We start from the raw sequence: 19,057 nt of genomic DNA, 5'->3' as shown, positions 1-19,057 counted from the left end.
GTCATCTAGTTCCATTGCATTTGAGAGAAGGTAGACACGTCTATGACCGATAACTCCAAAAGCTGCTAACTCGCAGCAAAACAATCTAGATTTATGAATAGCAGTACTGGTAAAAGGTACAACATTTTGGATTTCGGGGTAAACTGTCCCTTTAAACTTTATAAAGTAAATTTCCACTTCACTCATTACAAGTTGCACTGTGGAAAATACTGCAGCTTTAACAGTCTTCCCCAAGTGACTGGTAGGTGATGAAGCCATCTAGTACAGTGCAGTCAACAGTATACCTGAAGCATGACAGTTGACACAGACAATCAAACTCACTTTATCACCATCATCACCGATCAAATCAAACGTGTCTGCTTTTACGGCTTTGTAACATTTTGTAGTGAATAAGCCTGCACTCTCTGGTTACCGCCCGTCTACTTCACTGAGCATCTGCTTTCCTTTTATTCCACTGAAACAGTCACAAGACCAAAAATTTACAATTTCTGTTAAACACTATCACATGCTGCAGTTACTCAGAAGAGGAAAAATGAACATCAAAATATGCAGCACATAAAAAAAAAGAATCAAATTATCACATAGTTCTGCTGTGCCTGCCAGACTAAAATGGTGTATTGGCGTGACAAAACCATACGAAATGCTACAAACTAAGCCAGTCACGTATTGCTCTTTTTGCGTGTGGCTGTTCACGGTGCATGGATGATTGCCTGCCCCCAGGGGGTGCTGCAGTGCAACCGTCCAGGTACGTGATTTCTCACGTTGCCATGGCGATGAAGCCTGCAATGCACACACTGGAATCGACGGCAAGTCTGTGATTATCTGGTGAAATTAGTGCCAAGTTGCGCCACACTGCTGAGCGCAATCTGTCACTTGGACAGCAAGGGAGCAGAGGTGAAATACTGTTTGGTCCAACTGAAGAGAGACACAGAACAGAAAAATCTTCACCTTCACTGTGATACAGTACCTTTGTGTCAAGGACAGACATGATTCTGTCTTTGGCTTCCCTCACGTTCTCCCTCTTCCCGCACACCTTGATGTGTGGATCTGCAGGGGGGGTAATAGCAAAAAGGGAAACATTAAAAGTGGAAGAGGAAGAGCATGTGTTTAATGTGCGAGCGAGTGAGTCAGCGCTGAAAAAGGACAGAGACAAAATGCAAGAGTGGGACACAAGTTAAACCCATTTAATTAAACATGACACAGCAGTCTGCATTTGTCAACAAATTACAGCGCGTCAGAGAACAGTTCTGCAACAGTAATTGCAGCTTTGATATCTGCCGGGTCTCATTTGACTCGGCAAGCGACCACACCGCACGGGCATGGAGGTGGTGGTGGAGTGGGGGGCAGCTCTGTTGAATTATATTCAGCAAAGCCATTAGTCAGTGGAGCCTACAGAAACAGCGTGGATTGAAGAGAACTGTTCTGCTGCAATTTAGCCTCGCGAGAGGACAGTCATGTGATGCTTATCAGCTCATTTTCCTGAACCTCATTCTGTCATTCAGTCGCTGCAAAAATATACCAGCACTCATTTTTCAGTGTCTTTCACAAAGATTTTGTTGCAAATGATTCAGCGTGTGTGTGTGTGTGTGTGCTCTTTAACAGCTGATACACACAGAACAAATGATGTCTCCTTAAGATTTGACTACAAACAACCCCGCAACACATTTTTTGTTAACAGTCTGGAGGTTGCGCAAGTAATAGCTTGAGTAAACTTTGCGCACAGGGACCTCCTCAGGCTCGAAATACTTCAGTTAAAATAACCAAACACTGCATACCTCAACCATTCAAAGCTAATGCTCGTGTCTGTGTAGTGCTGGGTAGGTCTACATCTGGCTCGGCCGCGTGCGGGACCCCTGGAGAACGCGAATGTTTAAACACATGAACGCATGCACACAAATTCAAATGTGCACACGCATGTACCATACACACACACACGGCCCGTCGGCCCTGTGTTAACTGTACTGACCAGCAGGAAGTCGAGTAAGCCTCCTTCCAGGAATACCCCTCCCCACACACAAACTTACAGAATCTCAGCTTTACAGCGAAGCCTTCAGACAGGATCTACTGAATCAGATTTAGTGACCTTTTAGACTTTAGGACCTCGGACAACCCCAGGGACACGTGTTTAGACTGTCAAGAAGCCCGGGAGTGAAGAATCCGCGCAGAAACAGGATCACCAAGAGAAAAGATGGTCAGAACATTTTCTGTGATGACAAGGGGAGTTCCTTATTTACAGAGTGTTTTTGAGGATAATGATCTACCAGCATTAACTTACAAAAGCCAAACCAAGATGCTCTCCATGGGGCAGCAAAATACAAAGAAAACACATAATCCCAGTTTTCTTTAGGTCGCAGCAGAACAAGGGTTGGCTAGAATGAAGAATTCTGTTTCGTTTAGCTTTTTTGATGTATCTGAAGGAGGTTTGTCTCACTGTTCAGTGTGCCCTGGGAACTATGGGAACCATAAGGTGCCAGCAAAGAAGCACTGATTTTGTTACTGTCACAAGGGTCAGACGAGCTTGACACACATGACAAGAGATGCTAGTAGATCAAGGAGAGAGAAACGACAGCCCTTAAAAGGCTTGTGGGGTTGGAGGTAAACAAAAACAAAGCTGTGAGAGACAGGAAAACAAAAGGAGAAAGAGCAGACAGAGTGGTCAGAGACCTATCACAGTCCCAGCACTGGTTCCAGGAAAGTTTCCCATCATACAGCTGTTGCTGTGAAAAATAGAAATCCCTCCTCTTCCTCCTGTGGTACCCACTATGCCCAGTAGAGGGAGTAGGGTTCTTCCAGTGTCTAAGCTGAACAGCACATCTGGCAAACATTAGCCAGTCTAAACGAGTGTTGCAGTCACGATGTAGAACACCCCCGCATTCTTGAAATGGACTGTGCTGTGTGCTCTTTTTTGACGACTGATTGCGGAATAAAAAATGGACACCTTAAGTCTTAATTTGGCACACACACAACACTCAGAAAAGCAAACAAAAAAGAAGAGAAGACTTGCAGCTGCTAAAAGTGTTTTCAGTCACACAGATTTCACACAGCTCCACTTGTCAGAGAAGAAACCTTTTGACCCTGAGCTCTGTACTGGCAAAGCCAAAGCATTTTTCCAGCTGAGGACTACATTCAAAAATACCACACAAATAAAGGGAATTAAGTCCTTTTGGCTCGGCCTTTCCCCATTCAAAACATCTGCGGAAATGTTGATGCAGACAACTGACAAGGAGCAGCAGTAAAGGGCTGCGATTGGCCGTTATTTTCATTATTGATTAAATGTCGCTCATTCTCTCGATTAACTGCTTAGTTGTTTGGTCCATAAAATGTTAGAAAATAGTGACAAATGTTAATCGATTAATTCCAAAGCTCAAGGTGATGTCCTCGTACGTCTCATTTTGTCCACGAGTTGAACACATTCAATTGAGTGTCACAGAGGACTAAGGACAGGGGAAAATATGATAATACATGATGATATAACATCTGAGACAGAGAAATCAGAGAATTAGGACATTTTATATTAAAAAATAATTAAATTAAATTATCATCAAAATAGTTGAGGTTTAATGTAATAGTACAAAAACATTAGAAAAATCACATGGTTTTGGCCTTTCTGTTGCACATTTCCAAAGTTGCAGGTCAATCCAACGCGTGAGTGATAGGGCACGTCACTGTATTAAATCACCAACAGTTTGCTGATCACGGCTTGCCTCCTCAGGCTAACAACTGGTCTTATCACACGTATGCAGGTGGCAGGGATGGCTAGCTGCAGGTGATGAACGAAATGGAAGAGCTGACATTTTGATGGAGCGTTGTCCTGTGTGGGGAGAGGTTACAAACATACAAATCCTCGCACCACATCTGCAGCTATCCTGTCGAGCGTAACTGATTCCAGACTCCACATAAAAGACAACGCTAAAGCAAAATTCCAGGAAAACAAGGCAAACTAATGGAGCACGATTTCAGATCAGGATAACAAAATAATCTGCACTAGCAACAACAACCACATCATCAGCTACTTTGAGCGGAGAGCAAGTGAGCTTCACAATGCTTTGCACATCCAATGAAAGAGTGATGAGGGTTGAAAGGAATGCTGATCATTGTCTCAAGTAACTTTCCTGAACGTGCGTCCTGTGACGTATTTTTTACCAGCATACGTTGCATCTTCAGTCATCACACAGCAGGTTTCAGCCTGAGTAGAATATTCTCTAACTAATCATCTTCCCCCTTCTTTTACCCTCACTTTGTTCCCATGACTTCAGGTTGTTGAAACACACACAAATACATTTGCTAAGAAGATAACCAAGTGGGAATCATTCTTCCCCCTCTGCTCTTCTGGCTTTACGCAACACAGGATTTAAAAAAAAGAAAAAAAAAATCTGCCAGGCTACAAATCATCAGTCGGAATTTTAAATATCCTCAATTTATACACAGAACATCATTACCAGGTGGTTTTGAAGGGAAGTTTTGTGAATGAACTCATACTAGAAGAATGGATGCTTGCGTATGTGAATGGATTGCCAAAATTTACAGTTGATTAAGCATCCAGGGGGGGGGAATGTTAAAGATTCTGATGTAACCCTATCAACTATTTTCTGTACAGACTGAGCGAGGAAGTTACATAATGTCACTGGATTTCACATCTGGCTTGAAGGAATGGCAATTCCCCTAAGGACAACAAAGTGGGCACAGCTACAGATACTCCTTACCCTGCTCCCCTCAGACCCCGTCTCACCCCCTCCCGGAAGAGCTTTAAATAACCGTGATAATGTTTTATTGGTAACAGAGGGCTGGAGCAACTTGGCCAATAAATGCATTAGCTTCAATACATGAGACTCCCACCCCTCCGCCTCCACAGCAAAATCACAAATTCCTCATTGCAGATGGATGTACCGGATTATTGGGAACAGAAAACATGCAAGCTTTCATCTTGTCAAATTTCACAATTAACTTTTGTTTAATAATGAACCCAAGTGCAGCCTTGAAATGTTTACCTCTCATGTGTCTGAGGCCAGTGAATTTCATGAGAACATAATTCTGGTTCAAACACCACTGACTCATAATCATTAACCGGTTTTAGATGGACAGCTAACACAACTATGTTGTCACACAAGACACACACATTAAATTTAGACGTTAGTTTTGTTGCTACAGATCTTAGAAAATGTGTGGATGCATTGTGTTTCTGTTAGGTGTAGTGAAATGCACTGAAATAATGTTTAAGGACAGATATGAAAATTATCGACTTAAGCTTATGGACTTTGACGCATGGCATTACTTGAAATCACATTCACACATTCTGCAGGTCCACCAAAGTCACACAAGGTAAAACAATGGAAACAATACATAAGAATGCATAGCATAATTAGAATAACATAATAATCTGATTAAAAGGAACAGAACAAAATAGTCACCTTTTTTGGACTTGGCTCCGATTTTCAGTTTGGATGGCCAGGCTATCTGCGTTTGGGTCTCATCCATGATCTGGAACAGAGTGAAGGAGGGTTGACACTAGTTTATCGCAGATATCATAATTTGCAGATACTGTGTGTTGGTGGACAAAAACAAACAATCAGAATACAGTTTTCACTCTTCAATCTTGACAATGACGATTATATAGTTTGTTAGCAGCACACTCTACCTCACATTGTTCACATCAATTGTTTATATCAATTTTTGCGTGTCTTAACGAGGCTTTGCCTGAGCTTGAAGTGTGGACAGCTCCCCAGTGCTTCTCCTGCAGTAACAAAACATTCATTTTGCAGATTTTAAAGGACATATGGAATGAGGTATTAGCAGCCAGCAACCTTGCACGAAATAAAATGGCTGAAACAATCCTCTTTATAGGTTATGGAGACCAGGGAATTGAGAGGAGCTGGGTCCAGTTTAAACATGTCTGGTGATATAAGCTTATATGATGTTTCCAGGCATTGCTTCGTTTCTGCTCAACACCCAAACCCTCCCGCCGCAACACCGCCAAAAAAGACAAGAACAAAAAAAAAAGACAGAAAACATTGAGTACACTTGGCTTGGGTACACGTGAAAAATGCCAACAATAATCTATGCAAGAGCGCTTTGACAAGTCTAGTCATCGTAAACCAGGAGCATGTGTATCGATGTGAAAAAAGGCCAACTTCTGGCAGCACAAGAGAAGAGAGAGCTGGTCAAAATGCTGTCAGTGTTTCAGTCAGGGGAAAACTATTACCTAACCTCATTCTCCTCTTTTCAACCATGAGGAAGCTCTCACCTTGCCTGGTTTTCCACCAACCCACAAACGAACCCCCTGAGACCTGCCTGCCATGACAAGCGGCAGATGTTAAGACAAAAAACAAGGGGGAAAAACTGTCAAACCTTCCAAAAGCTGAGAATCTGACATGCTCTCTCATAATGGCCCTGTCCTTGATTTGCACTACCCTTGTTTTCGCAAAGATCATGCGGTCTTTTGTTTGTTTTAATACTTTCCGGGGGTTTGTGTCTTCGGGGTGGATAAGATATGAATTTCTCAAAGTTTCAGCCATGTGATCAAGCACCCAAGGACTGCTTCAAGCCATTACATGAGCAGCACTTAATGCTCCTTGGTGGTCAAGTGCATTAAGCAACGAGCCACGAATTACAACTGTAATGGGAGAGTGTGTGCATTAAGAGCGCCCAATGAAGATTACATGTTCAGCTGATTAGCGCTGTTATGGTCTTCGTTATTTTACATACGGTTTCAAATTATATCTGCCGTTTTTTTCCTTGCCAAATGATAAGAACTACAGTCTGTATTCTCAGGAGGAACCGGTGCATTGATCGTAAAGGGAAGTGCTTAAATTCCTCCATATGCTCCTCTGGAAGTAGCATGGTCTGTTTGGCATCTTTTACAATGAATTCTGACAACTTATCCACTGCCAGTCTCACGCACCTGTAAGAGAGAGAGAGAGAGAGGGCTTTGAAAGGTCTGATGTGTGCCTCTCTTCACTCTGGAGCTATATGCTCGAGAGTCCACGATGGTTGAATGGGAGCCCTTTCAAGCCTTGCTGATTTTCTACAACATCCAATAATCACACACAAAGATGCAGAGCCTAGACGGGCAACAGAATGAGGTCTCTAGGCCATTATTCTGCTACTAGCAAACCAAGATAAGAAAAACCTCAGAAACTTGAAGCAGCCTTTATGAAGCACCATTTAAATTATCATAGGAAGATGTCAGTTTGAAGATGTCTGTTGTAAATTCACAGCAAAAAACTGAAAACTCCTTCCATGAAAGTCTGTACATTCTTTCGTGCAATTCTACAAAAAAATAATTAAAAATAACTAATTTAACAGATTACTGGAGGCCAATAAAATCACTACAAAGCACATATGCACAACCAAAGTGTGTTCTTCCTTCTCAAGCTCTTGGTCCAAGTTGCATAACTTTAGGCATTCTCATTATTCATCTAATAGCAGAGAAACACTCTTCCAGTCATTCTCATGATTTCTCCTACTTGTCGGCTATGTTTATGTCTAGTTTGCACTGAATGAATCACAGAACGAGAAGGAATTTTAGTATCATTTTGTGCAATGTAAACAAAAGAATTTCTTTAAGATGATCTCACTTAACTATTTTTCTAAGGAATTGTTTTTCACTTCTCATCAAAGTCACTGAGCTGCAAACACTTTCAGTTTAGTGTATGGCATGTTAATGATCGTTCATTAATGTCCTCCTACTGGAAACTTTCCCGTACCTCTTCTCTGCAAAAACATTATCAGTCTATTCACTCAAAATGGTTTTACACCACATAAAATCAGCCTGAAACCAAACTCTGATGAGTTTTGAGTTACTGAGTTTCATATGAGCCTGAGGCACAAGCAGCTCTAATCTACAACAAGACACCCTCCTTCCGTCATCTGGTCTATGTGAGAAAGGAATATAAATCATCAATACCCGGTAGCTAAATGCAAACTTTTTCTCAATTAACTGAAGTCACATACTCACAACAACAGTTGGGTGTATCACAGCAACATTAAGGGACGTTCTGCTCCCAGTGGGAAGAAGAAACTCCTTCAACTTTCCCCTCTAACATTTTCATTTTTTGGCTTTTGTTCTTAAAATCAATCTCCTGCAGCAATGTCAGATGTGTCTGGATTATGTCAACAAAGCTTTCAATGGGAAATACAACACTGTCGCCACCTCTCAGACTACGGCTTTTCAGAGTACACAGGACCATCTTAACCTCGGGCTAATGGAGCTGTTAGCTCCAGGCTAGAAAAGTTTTCACACTGGCACAAAACTGGCACATTCCAGACTGGGCTCACAATTTAGATTAGGTCTTGCTGGACTTGCTTCAGAGCAGGTTTAGCCCAGAGTTTGCAGGGCTATCCTCTGAAAACTACCTAAACACACTGCTAAAAGGTGTCACGTGAAACAGGGCTAATGTAAACAAGAGCGGTCACACATCTTTCTTGTATGTAAACATTAGTTGCGTGTTCCGACGGCTTTTAATCCATGACTGGTAGAAGTGGAGTGTGAACTGAGTGAACAGCCATCAACTTAGGGTCACCCCGGGTTAATGTGAAGAGGGGTTAAGTTGTCTGGGGTCAGCTCTTAGCCCATGGCTATGCAGTGTCAAAAGCCCTTCAGAGGCTGTTGAAATTACACTAGCAACACAAAGGCAAGTGTGTGATTGCAGCTTCCATATAAAACTCATTAAAAGCGCTAATTTACAAAGAGAAAGCACCATACACAAAGTACACTTACAAAGTAGCACCATATCAGAAGTAACTTCCACTATACTTTGCTAAAATTCTCAAACTATACGTCGTATGCCTCATCAACTTTTTCTCTCTAAAGGGCCTTGTTCACAGAGGTCTGTTTCCTGTCCAGCGTTGCTGTTTTTGGCAGCGTCCTGCAGATGGGACTGATTTCTGACAGACCACACACCATTTTAAAGGGTGGCTGGTGTTTATTTTTATGAAGGAGCTAGCAAATACCTCTCAAATGGTTCAAGATATTTTCACAAATTAAGTTACCTACACATTTAGCTTTCCACCTTTTCTTCTCTGCCACCCCACCCTTTCTGAAATGAATAACAAACGACGAGGGTTCTGATCGGCTTCACGGCGCAACCTTGACATGATGATTGGTTCTTAGGGGTTTGCAGCTGGCATATGCAGACGTGTGCAGAGCTTTACGTAAAATCAAACAGGATATCATTAAGGCTCAGATGTCCTGAGAGAGACCACATGTGTTCAACACACGTGACTGAGCGTGTACATCTGTATGTGTGTACGTACAAAAACTGCAGTAATCAACATGGCAGAAGTATGTTTCCTGGGCTACACTGTGATGGTGCAGCTGTTGATTCAGCTGGAGTGTGTGTGTGTGTGTGTGTGTGTGTTTGAGAGGGACACAGAGGGCTGGTTTGGGGGTGTCAAGAGTCTGCAAGCAGGGTAAAAGGACTGACTCAAGGGACTGAACCTTCCCCACGAGTCTCGACAGCCATGACTGAGTCCTATCTTGCAGCCAAAGGCCCATTACGCCTCAGGGCTAACATATGCATGGATATGAAATACAACACACATTACAAAGAGGGCGTTTCTGCAGACATTCTACTGTTGAAATGCGTGAAGACTACAGGTCATTTTAAACTTACTTAAGCTGCATGATAAACACAAAAAATTGTTTACTTACTGACCCATTTATTTCAACATCTCATGATTTCATGCCAACTGAATATTTCATCCTGACAGTCTTAAGTTTTTCTCAAGTTGCCCTGTTTTAGCACGGCGAAATACAAGAAGCTTCGGCGCTAGAAACCAAATGAAATGAATTATGCCTGGCTTGAGATCTGAGTGCACTGGCACATACACAACACGCCTGGCATTATTTACAGAGCCACAACTCCAGGGATGTAGAGATGGAATGGGGATCAGAGCTGAACTCACCAGAGGTTCAAAGGCATCTCTCAACCTAAATCCACTCCAAGCTCTTCTGTGGTGCACAGTTATCGGCTCAACCAACCGAGCTTCTGGGCTCTTTGCTGTCCCATAGCTCAACTTCTGCACAGCTCTCCAAACAGCTTTGTGGTCTGTGCCAATGATTTGACACTCTGGCAGTTCCCAATCCAAAACTTTCACTGCACCAAGAGTGTGCTCAACCGTTCACTGACACATGTTTTCATTTGCAGAAAAATCCCTTTGTTTCACTACGGTGATAACAACCAGTGGTTTCATACAACACAAAGATGGAGCCTTAAAACTCCAGCAGGGAAGAGGATGACCGAGGGACAAGCAGGAAGGAAAACACGAGGCAGAGACCAAAACAAAGACTGAAAAGAGTGAGGGACGTGTAGCTGGAGAGATTCTCTCACGTGAGCAGCTTGGACTTGCTAATTTCCCACCTGTGGCATCCTTCTCTGATCCTACTTTGTCTCCCATCTTCTCTTTACTTTTGACTTCAGGGAAGACTGTTTGCTCTTAAAAAATGTTGCTCTGGACTCGAAGGAAGTCCAGCAGACAGTGAGTAAGAGGGTTTGATCGACCAAATCAACATGGACTGGGGTGAAAGTGTGGGGGTGGACTACTTTATGCAGTTCTCGTCAGTGATTCAACTCTCAAGTCTCACTGCTGATGCAACTACGAAATCTCATTCCCAGAGCCCAGTAAGTAAAAGTGTGTGCGTCAAAAATGCGCGAGGGAGAGAGCTGCTACACACATACTTTATTAGTCCCTCCGAGTGTGTGTGCGGTGGATGGGTGTGTAGGACGGGCAGGAAGCAGTTCAACTAAGAGTTTCCATTTTCATCAACTTCAAGGTATTTCACACACCTCATCCATTTTCTTTCAACAATACCGTTCCACAGTCGCACTCGGTGTTTATTTTCCTGGCTTTAATTGGGCATGTATGGCGATCACGCTATCAGAGGGGAAATTATACAGAGTTATCCAAATGGAAATTCTACAAAAAAAAACCCCAAAAACTTGTGCTTTACTGCCCTTCGCCAGCACGCCAACCCAAACAGCTGCACGCTAATTTCTAATCGGCGATTTAACCTCTTAGCAACCACCACCTCTTTGAACGAGCTGTGACAACATTCAAGCCAGAGACTTTAAAAGCCATGACTGGCAAAGTCAATACACCAACAGCCATATTTTGTCAGAATAGCTCTGTGGAGCAGTGCAGACACCTACACTGGATATCTTAAACATTAGAGTTATATCCAAACCAAAAGAGGTGGAGACAGAACTACAGCATATCTTGGGTCCTTGTTAAAATTCCAAGGAGGGGAATCTTAAGGCGCCTGGTTTGCATTACTTGGTTTTTGAAAACTGCTTCAGGGACGGTTAAATTGCCTCCTTCTTTGACATTAAACTCAGCTTCCTAACCTCCAAAACCAAATATGGAAAAACAGACAAAAGAGGAATGCTAAAACAAACCAATGTCCATCATTTATTTCATTACAGCCCATTAACATACTATAGAGGGAGTTCAACATATTAAGGAAACAGGATTTTAAACAAGAACGTACACACTCAAGATAGTTAAAAGGAACCACATAATTAACAAGATCCCTTCATAATAACGGCTGTTAAACCCCAATTAGTGTCAGCTGTTGACTTTGATTGTTGTGACTGCTTTAATTTTCAGTGCCATGTGATTGGATTCTCTTGACTCATTCTTGAATCTAAACAAAAGGAACAGATCAAAGTATTTACTGTCTCAACTAATGTGACGGTGCTCTCCTGAAGGTTAGCATTGCAGTTTCAAATTTTACTTGTCATTAAAACCGCATTTGATAACCACATGATGGAAAACGTAAGAGAAATACTCCCCAGCATCAACCAAAGTTAACAACGGTCTTGCAGACAGCAGGCACACAGGTGCAACATGGGTTTGTTTGCTATCAGTGAATACATGGCGGAGGGCAGCGACAGCTCTCCGGGAATTTTCCAGCCAGTTTGAACGTATTTTGTTTTATTTTATCCGAGTGCTAAGAGAATTTTGACTGAAGATGTCACAGAAATAATTGCCACTATTTCTGCTGATCTAACAATTCCCCCGGAGTTTGTAGAACCACAGTCAAAAATTCATCAGTTATTATTAAAAATGATAAATAATGCAAAATTATTTCTGTGATGTGACTGGTTGTTGCTGGAGAAGAGTTTAGAACCGTCATATTGGGCTAATTTTCTATTGTAATCGGTGTTTTACATTAAAATCACTCAGCCCTGACCAGGATCAGTTGCAGGAATAAAACCTGAGACAATCACTGCTGCATCATTAATGAATGTTCAGAAATGATTTTCTTGTTAGAGGCAATGACACTTTAATAGAACAAAAACTAATCTTTGTAGTTAAAAAAAAAAAAAAGAAAAAAAAAGAATGAAAGATCATTAATTAATAAGACGAGCTACTTAAACTCCACAGTAAAACCAGAACGGGTCACACACTTCACCGATCGATGAGCACCAATGAGACATTCTGAGCAAGTTGTAATTATAGAAACCCATTCAAGACTACTTAAGATCACTGAGGCAAGTCCTCGTTTTATTGCATGCAATGAACCTTCGGAGCATTAACCAATTCGGTGACAAAGAAAAATCAATGAGGCAGAGCTGGCCAGAGCAAACCTGTGTTCGACCTCCCGTGTTCAACTGCAGGGATGATCTGGTATATTATGGTATATTATTATTATGTAAGCGAGGAAGGCCCACAGTGTTGTGTCAGCTGTGTTACAGGATCAGGGCCCTGGGGCGACTCAACGTCAGTGTTGTTCTCTTGTTTTTGTTTGTTGGGATTTGCGATTACGAGTGAGTGGAGGAGCACCTGACATCTGGTGCTTTACCAAAAGAGAAGCGCTGGCCCAGTGGGCTTGAAGACAACCCAGAGAAAAAAAGCAAACGCTATCCAAGTGCAGACTACACACTCACCTTCTGAAAGAAATCCTCCCCGCCGTTGACTCTCCCTTCGGAGGCAGCTAGAGTGAGACAGAGAGAAAGAGAAGAAAAAAATGAATAAATTCATAAAACCACACAGAGGCACTCTGTTTGAAACTCACAATGTAACCTTAACACAGCCAAATCACACACACATTATCCAGCCTCCTCAAAATGCTATGATATCTGCGCTCAGACCAGTGTTTATGGTGGATCTCCATTTCTTTGGCTGTTGTCTTTGGCATGACCACTGATACTGTGCATTTGCAGGAACTGGATAAAACGTTCCAAGTCATTTCCTATAATCCCAGAGATTGGATACAACTTCTGTGTAACAAATTGATGGATACTGTGAAAATATGTGGCCATTTTACAGTAGCCCTTAATGGAGAACTTCATACCACACTTGGGTCCATTGGTGTCCGTTTTCGCACTTCTTAAAAAAGGTTTTCACAATTCGTCTCTTAGCAGTCTGTAGCACTTCTGGTACTACAGTATATAAAAGAGCTGCAAAATTAATAACAGAATCGCCTGAAAACAAAATAAACACTTCCCCGGCGTTTTTAAGTAATTTTCCAAGCAGGTGAAAACACCAAGAAACTCCCATTCAGTAAAGCTGGACAGAAACAGAAAGACAAAAGCAATGCAGGCCTGTAGTCACTCCAACACATCTGCAAGTCCTTCAAACTGTGGAACCTCTGTTGATGCAAAATACATATCTGCCCTCCAAGGAGAACTCTCATGTTCCTCTGTCATTTGGGAACATGAGGAAAGTTTAATGGTGCATTTCAGCCAGCCAGCGCTCTCGAGATGAATCTGTCGCTGTCTGTAGAAATCTGGGTCAGGAGCAGCAGCAATGTTGATGTGGGTTATATGGTTCAGTCATAAATGCTGGGCTCTGCGCACCCACAGGAGTTATGTTAAAACCAAAGTCGTCCTGTGCTGCATCGGCAAAAGACAAAGCTTTAATTTGAGAATAAACAGTTCTGTGAAATCTAAAAGTGATTAGGGCGTTTTAATTTCTGGATGGATCGCGTTAGTTCTGACTGAATATGAACTGACAAGTAGCAGATTAATCCATAAACTAATCAGCAACTATATTGGTAGTTAATTAACTAAGATTTTAGATGAGATTTGGGAAAAAAAAAAAGAGTCTGTGCTGATCTGCTTTGCTTTTGGGACAGTAAATGCCCCATCTTTATGTTTTGGAGTCGTGGTGGAGCAGAACAAGCGATGCGAAGATGTCACTTTGGCCTGTTGGGAACTGTGATGGCCATTGGTCCCTACTTTTTTGTTTTATGCTTATGCTTAATTAAACCTGAAAATAGTTGTTAGTTGCAGCTATACAAACTAAAATAAATATTCATTTCATTTGAAGTTCAATTTATTCATGTAGTTCCAAATCACAACAAAAGTTATCTCATGACACTTTCCATTGGAGTAGGTCTAGACCGTACTCTTTAATTTAATTTTTAGGACATGTTGGATTAGAAAATTTATTAAAATGAATTAAAACAAAATGTGTGTTATATATTGTTAACAAAATATCAGTTTAGGGAAGCAGGGATATTTTGGAACAGCAAGACAGGAATCTCGTCAATACTTTTGTTTTACTAAATAATAAGATTTTCTCCTCCAACCAGAACATATTTCATGTGTATAACAAGTAATCTATCATTACAGTTACCATGAAACTGTCAAGAATACATGAGTCACAGTGGCAAAACCTTCCTTGAAGTTAGTTAATGTGCCTGAAATTGTTTGTAAAATGCCTTAAAATATATAAAATCTGTTTAAAGACATTTAAAAAGCATCATGCCTGCAGTGCACAAAGTGCTGCTATAATATGATCGCCATGTGAATCCTGGGTGTGAAAGTCATTGTTTAGACTTCCTCCATCAACACCACATCTTCAACGCACAAACACAGAGAATGAAAAGCCTCCCAAAACACAATGTCATTTTCAAGTAGACGTGACATTACGCCCTTTGGCGATGGAGTAATCCCTACATCATGAGCATTTAACAAGTGTTTGTACTCGCGCAGGCAGCCCAGTAAACACGTCCAGGCCACAGTTTATGAAGACACTGAGGCTGGTCTGCCTTGGCTCAATGGGTAAGTCAATTTCACATGAAATCTGTTTACATCAAGAGCCCCTATTACACTGATTGAACCGATAAATCCTGGCAACTCGTTGGCTCACAGTTCAAAACAGAAGAACAACGAAATGAAATCTAAGAAGCCTGTCAATTAGGAACTGATGTTCAAGGAGGTCACTGAAATGAAAGAAATATACCCATTGACAACAATCCTCCGTCATCTTAATGTACTCCATTAGCCACAATGTAAACAAGACAACATCAAATTAAACACTTCATCCATAAATTAAAGAAAATAAAGTGGCTGCCAATCTGCGACCTGAGAAAGATCAAATTGTGCCATCTTTTCAATCACATGACCAGCTGTTAAAGAAAAATCCAACTTCTGTGATTCTGACAGAACAGGAATATAAACAGATGAAAAGTGTCACAGATGGGGAAATAACAAAGCTGCTTAATCGTTGTTTGACACCACTTCAGCTGCCACAAGAGCCTCCAAAGTTTGTTTAAAGTTAGAGCAGTTTTACTGAGCAGCTGATGCTCACAGAGACCATCTCGAGGTAAAGCCAAAGGCTGTGGGTGAAGAGTGACTACAATGGGAATGGCTTGCAGCCAGCTATAAACACTGATGCGCACTGAATTTAACACACGACATTTCGATCCAGGAGTTAGGACTTGGGGATGAAACGATTCTTCTTCATTCTTTTTAGAAATTAAAGAGAAAAGTCATCTATAGTTTTCATAATTGAATTACTGATTGTTGAATGAGAATTTAGGAAAGAATAAAGTTTTTTGACTGTCAGACAACATTTTTAAGGTTGGACATCGGACCTGTGGAGTGGACAGGCACGTCTCACGTATAATATTTATAGGACAAACAGTTAATTAAAGAAATAGCATTTAATTGTTATTATAGGCCTAGCTGATGATAAAAACATCTGTACCGCCTTCACACAAAAGCAAATACATGTGGTTCATCTTAACGATAGTAAGTGGAAGTGTTTACGTCCAACATTTATTTCAGATAACATCCAGCTTTGAAGCAGAATGACGGAGAACAGCTCCAACTGAAGTGCTCGGTTCTTAGGTGGCCTGAAGTTATCCAAGATTATGAAAGCTTCTGTTGCTGGTTTCTACAAGCATTTCCTGTAAGAACTAAGACAAACAAAAAGGAGTGGGGAAAAAAAAAAGTCCAGTAGTTTTATTTTCCCCTTACTTTTCTACTGAAAACTACGTTAGAGAAGGCCAGTTGCTCATTTTCTCTGTGGTCTCAGTATTCATTTATCATCTAAACAAAAGTAAATCCCAAAAGTAAAATCTCTGTCAGTAGTAAATTCATGAAACTGATATAAAACAGAGCACACTGTAGGCAAGTTAAAACGCCACGTACAAACACCTCATTTGCACAAAGACAATAATAGTTTCCTCACAAGCAATGCTGAACTGGATTCGTTTCATCTTATTATACGTTTCGCTCGAGCTAGCATTGATTTGTAAACTCAGTGGATGTGTTACTGAGGTTTCTCACTGTTCACAGAGAAAACATTGACAAAGAAGGGAAAAGAAAAATAACCTCTGCTGTGTGTCTGCCTCAGTTGCGGAGATGCTGTCAGCTAAAGGGATGGATGTGACTACAGTATGTGCACCTACTACATCTGTGATGCTTGGAGAGCAAGTATGACAATCAGGCCCAAAAAGTAGACAATAAAAACCACCAAGTGTGCACTGGCATGATAACTATCTTTTAATACTAGTGAATTTAAATTCCTGTAGAACAAAATCTGATCTTAAATTTTTTGGAACAAACCAGTACCAATTTTTTTTTTTTTTGAAAGACTCCAATCAGCCCATGAAGTCAACACACAAACTATAAAACTTTTATTTTTGCTGCCTTAGATTTTCATTTAACATTTAAGTCAAGACTCATAAAGTCTCTAAATGAAAAAGGTCAAATGGGGCCTGATGACATGATTCATCTGGACAAATAAAAATAAACACATAAGGGAAGTTCGGCTTTTAACCTCCTAACAACCAAAGACAAACGCGAACAGAGTAACGGCATCTTTGGCGACTGAGCGCAGGGAGCTGAAAAGAATCAGATATGGAAACATGAGTGAAAACATGAGCCATGTGCTGAGAACAAAACATCCTGTTGGCACATGTAAACCGGCCGTGGCAGAACCAGAGCAGAGACAGTAGGGGTATAACAGGGTGTCCTATGAACTCTGGGACACGTTACAATGTGGAGACCATTTGCCTCATCCTACACGCCACTTATTCTAAATCTGTGCCATGTTATATGTTTAAAAACACAAGTGGTGGCTCAGCTTTCTAAAAACACATGAATGAGGACATTCTGCTCTACATTTATTTATAAGACAGCTACTCAAGACATCTTTAGTCACTTGGAGAGCTCCTTAGAGCAGACACGTTCTTCATAACCCTATAAGCACCAGCCTGGTCTAGACCCCTAAATAGAAGGTTAAAGGTTGTGTTCACTCATGGCGATTTCTCTGGTTGGAAAAAACAATTGAGCCAGTGAGAGCTTTATGGGTGGGATTAAGACTGGGGAGGGCTCATCCTGTGCCACAGCCAGAACAATGACGACATTCACTCATTCTGCTGTAATAACAATTCCAGAAACAAATCAGCATATTTCTGTGACTCACATAACAAACATCACAAGGGGAACTTAACGCATCAAAGTCCGTTTTGGGGATGACTGATGTAAAATAGCTGTATTAAACTTGTGCGGCCTATATATTAAGTGATATCACTTGAGTCAGCGTCCTCCAGAGCGGAAAACTACAGGCTTGAAAAGAAGGGAGATAAGTGAGCTTACTAGACCTCTGACCTCCACTCCTCGTCTCCGTTTAGGCTAGCGGGTTCAGGTTACATTAGCCTGTACAACCATACACAAAACACCTGAATCCTCAACTGAACTGTGGGGGATTATGCCACATTGTGGGTAATGTAGGTGGGACAACAAATACAAAAACATCAAATATAAAAAAGACAATATTGCTGTTTTTTTTTTTTAAAAAAAACTGATTACCGGAGTGCAATGCTAAATGGAGTGTGCTTAAGTTAGCCGTTACTAACAATCACTACCTACAGTATAACTGAAAGTGTGTAAACTGAAAATGATGTAGAAAAGACGTCAGTCAAAAAACAAAACAAAAAAAACTGCCAAGCTGACATAATGTGACTGAATGACTGAGTGGAAACAAAAAGGGCAAATCAAAAAGATTATAAGGCCACCTTGGCACTGCCTGATGACATTTAAACAAGGACCATGACCATGATGGACCGTGTTTTAGTCCTCCGACTAATATTTTCGATCACTGGAGATCATTGTTCAAGTTATTGTTGCATTCAAAGACACACCAACATCTGAGATTTGAAAGTCACCCACTGATTGGCAACTTTTTCAATGCAGCAAACCACCAAATTCAAATACAGTGGTTTAAAAACTCACATTCTTCACAACATTCATGTTTGCTTGTTTGTCTTCCAGATTTCATTTGCCAACAACATGTGATTAGAGTGAAAGAGGCAGAGATCTTTTCATTCGTCTTTGCCCATTTTCCCAAAGAACTGACAGGCGTTTTACCACAAAAATGCACAGCTTATGCCTCATTACTTAGATAACCAAGAAACCTATTATTAAACCCATTATTTTGTCTGCCAACTGAAAAACCCAATTTAAATTACAGGCCTTTCTTAAGACAAAATAGACTGAAATGTTGGATGAGAGTTGAAAAGCGCATCCCTAGTTTAACATATATTTTTCAGCTTTTATTAGCACTGATTTATATCAGAGAGGCTTTGTTTGAATTTGTTTCTCAAGCGTTACAACGGTCTAATGGTGCTGTGTTGGTCCAGGTTACACGAGGACAATGCAGAACTCCTCCCTTCAGCACAGCAGACTGTAAAGGCATCACAGCTGAAAAACGACACAAGACCCCAGAGCACTGATCACATGTTGCAATCACGTCTGTCCTCTGCCATTTTTTTATTTATTTATTTTTAAAATGTGGATCAAATAATGTGGCACAAATTTAA

The 19,057-nt window shown here is 41.1% G+C and overlaps 1 protein-coding gene across 1 annotated transcript in view; it reads right to left on the bottom strand.

Moving 5' to 3' along the window:
- The window catches only part of LOC124065663 (protein bicaudal C homolog 1-like), a 54,860-nt gene that overhangs the window by 24,469 nt on the left and 11,334 nt on the right, over positions 1–19,057 (bottom strand). The window contains exons 2-4 of the mRNA XM_046401263.1: positions 12,888–12,934; positions 5,409–5,478; positions 968–1,047 (exon numbers count right to left, since the gene is read on the bottom strand). Of these exons, the coding sequence (XP_046257219.1) occupies positions 968–1,047; positions 5,409–5,478; positions 12,888–12,934 (197 nt within the window). The remainder of the gene's footprint in view (positions 1–967; positions 1,048–5,408; positions 5,479–12,887; positions 12,935–19,057) is intronic.

This window comes from Scatophagus argus, chromosome 10 (genome assembly GCF_020382885.2).
Source record: "Scatophagus argus isolate fScaArg1 chromosome 10, fScaArg1.pri, whole genome shotgun sequence".
Classification (NCBI taxonomy): domain Eukaryota; kingdom Metazoa; phylum Chordata; class Actinopteri; family Scatophagidae; genus Scatophagus; species Scatophagus argus.
The sequence above is the reverse complement of the archived record's forward strand: the minus strand, read 5'-3'. Positions and strand labels throughout refer to the sequence as shown.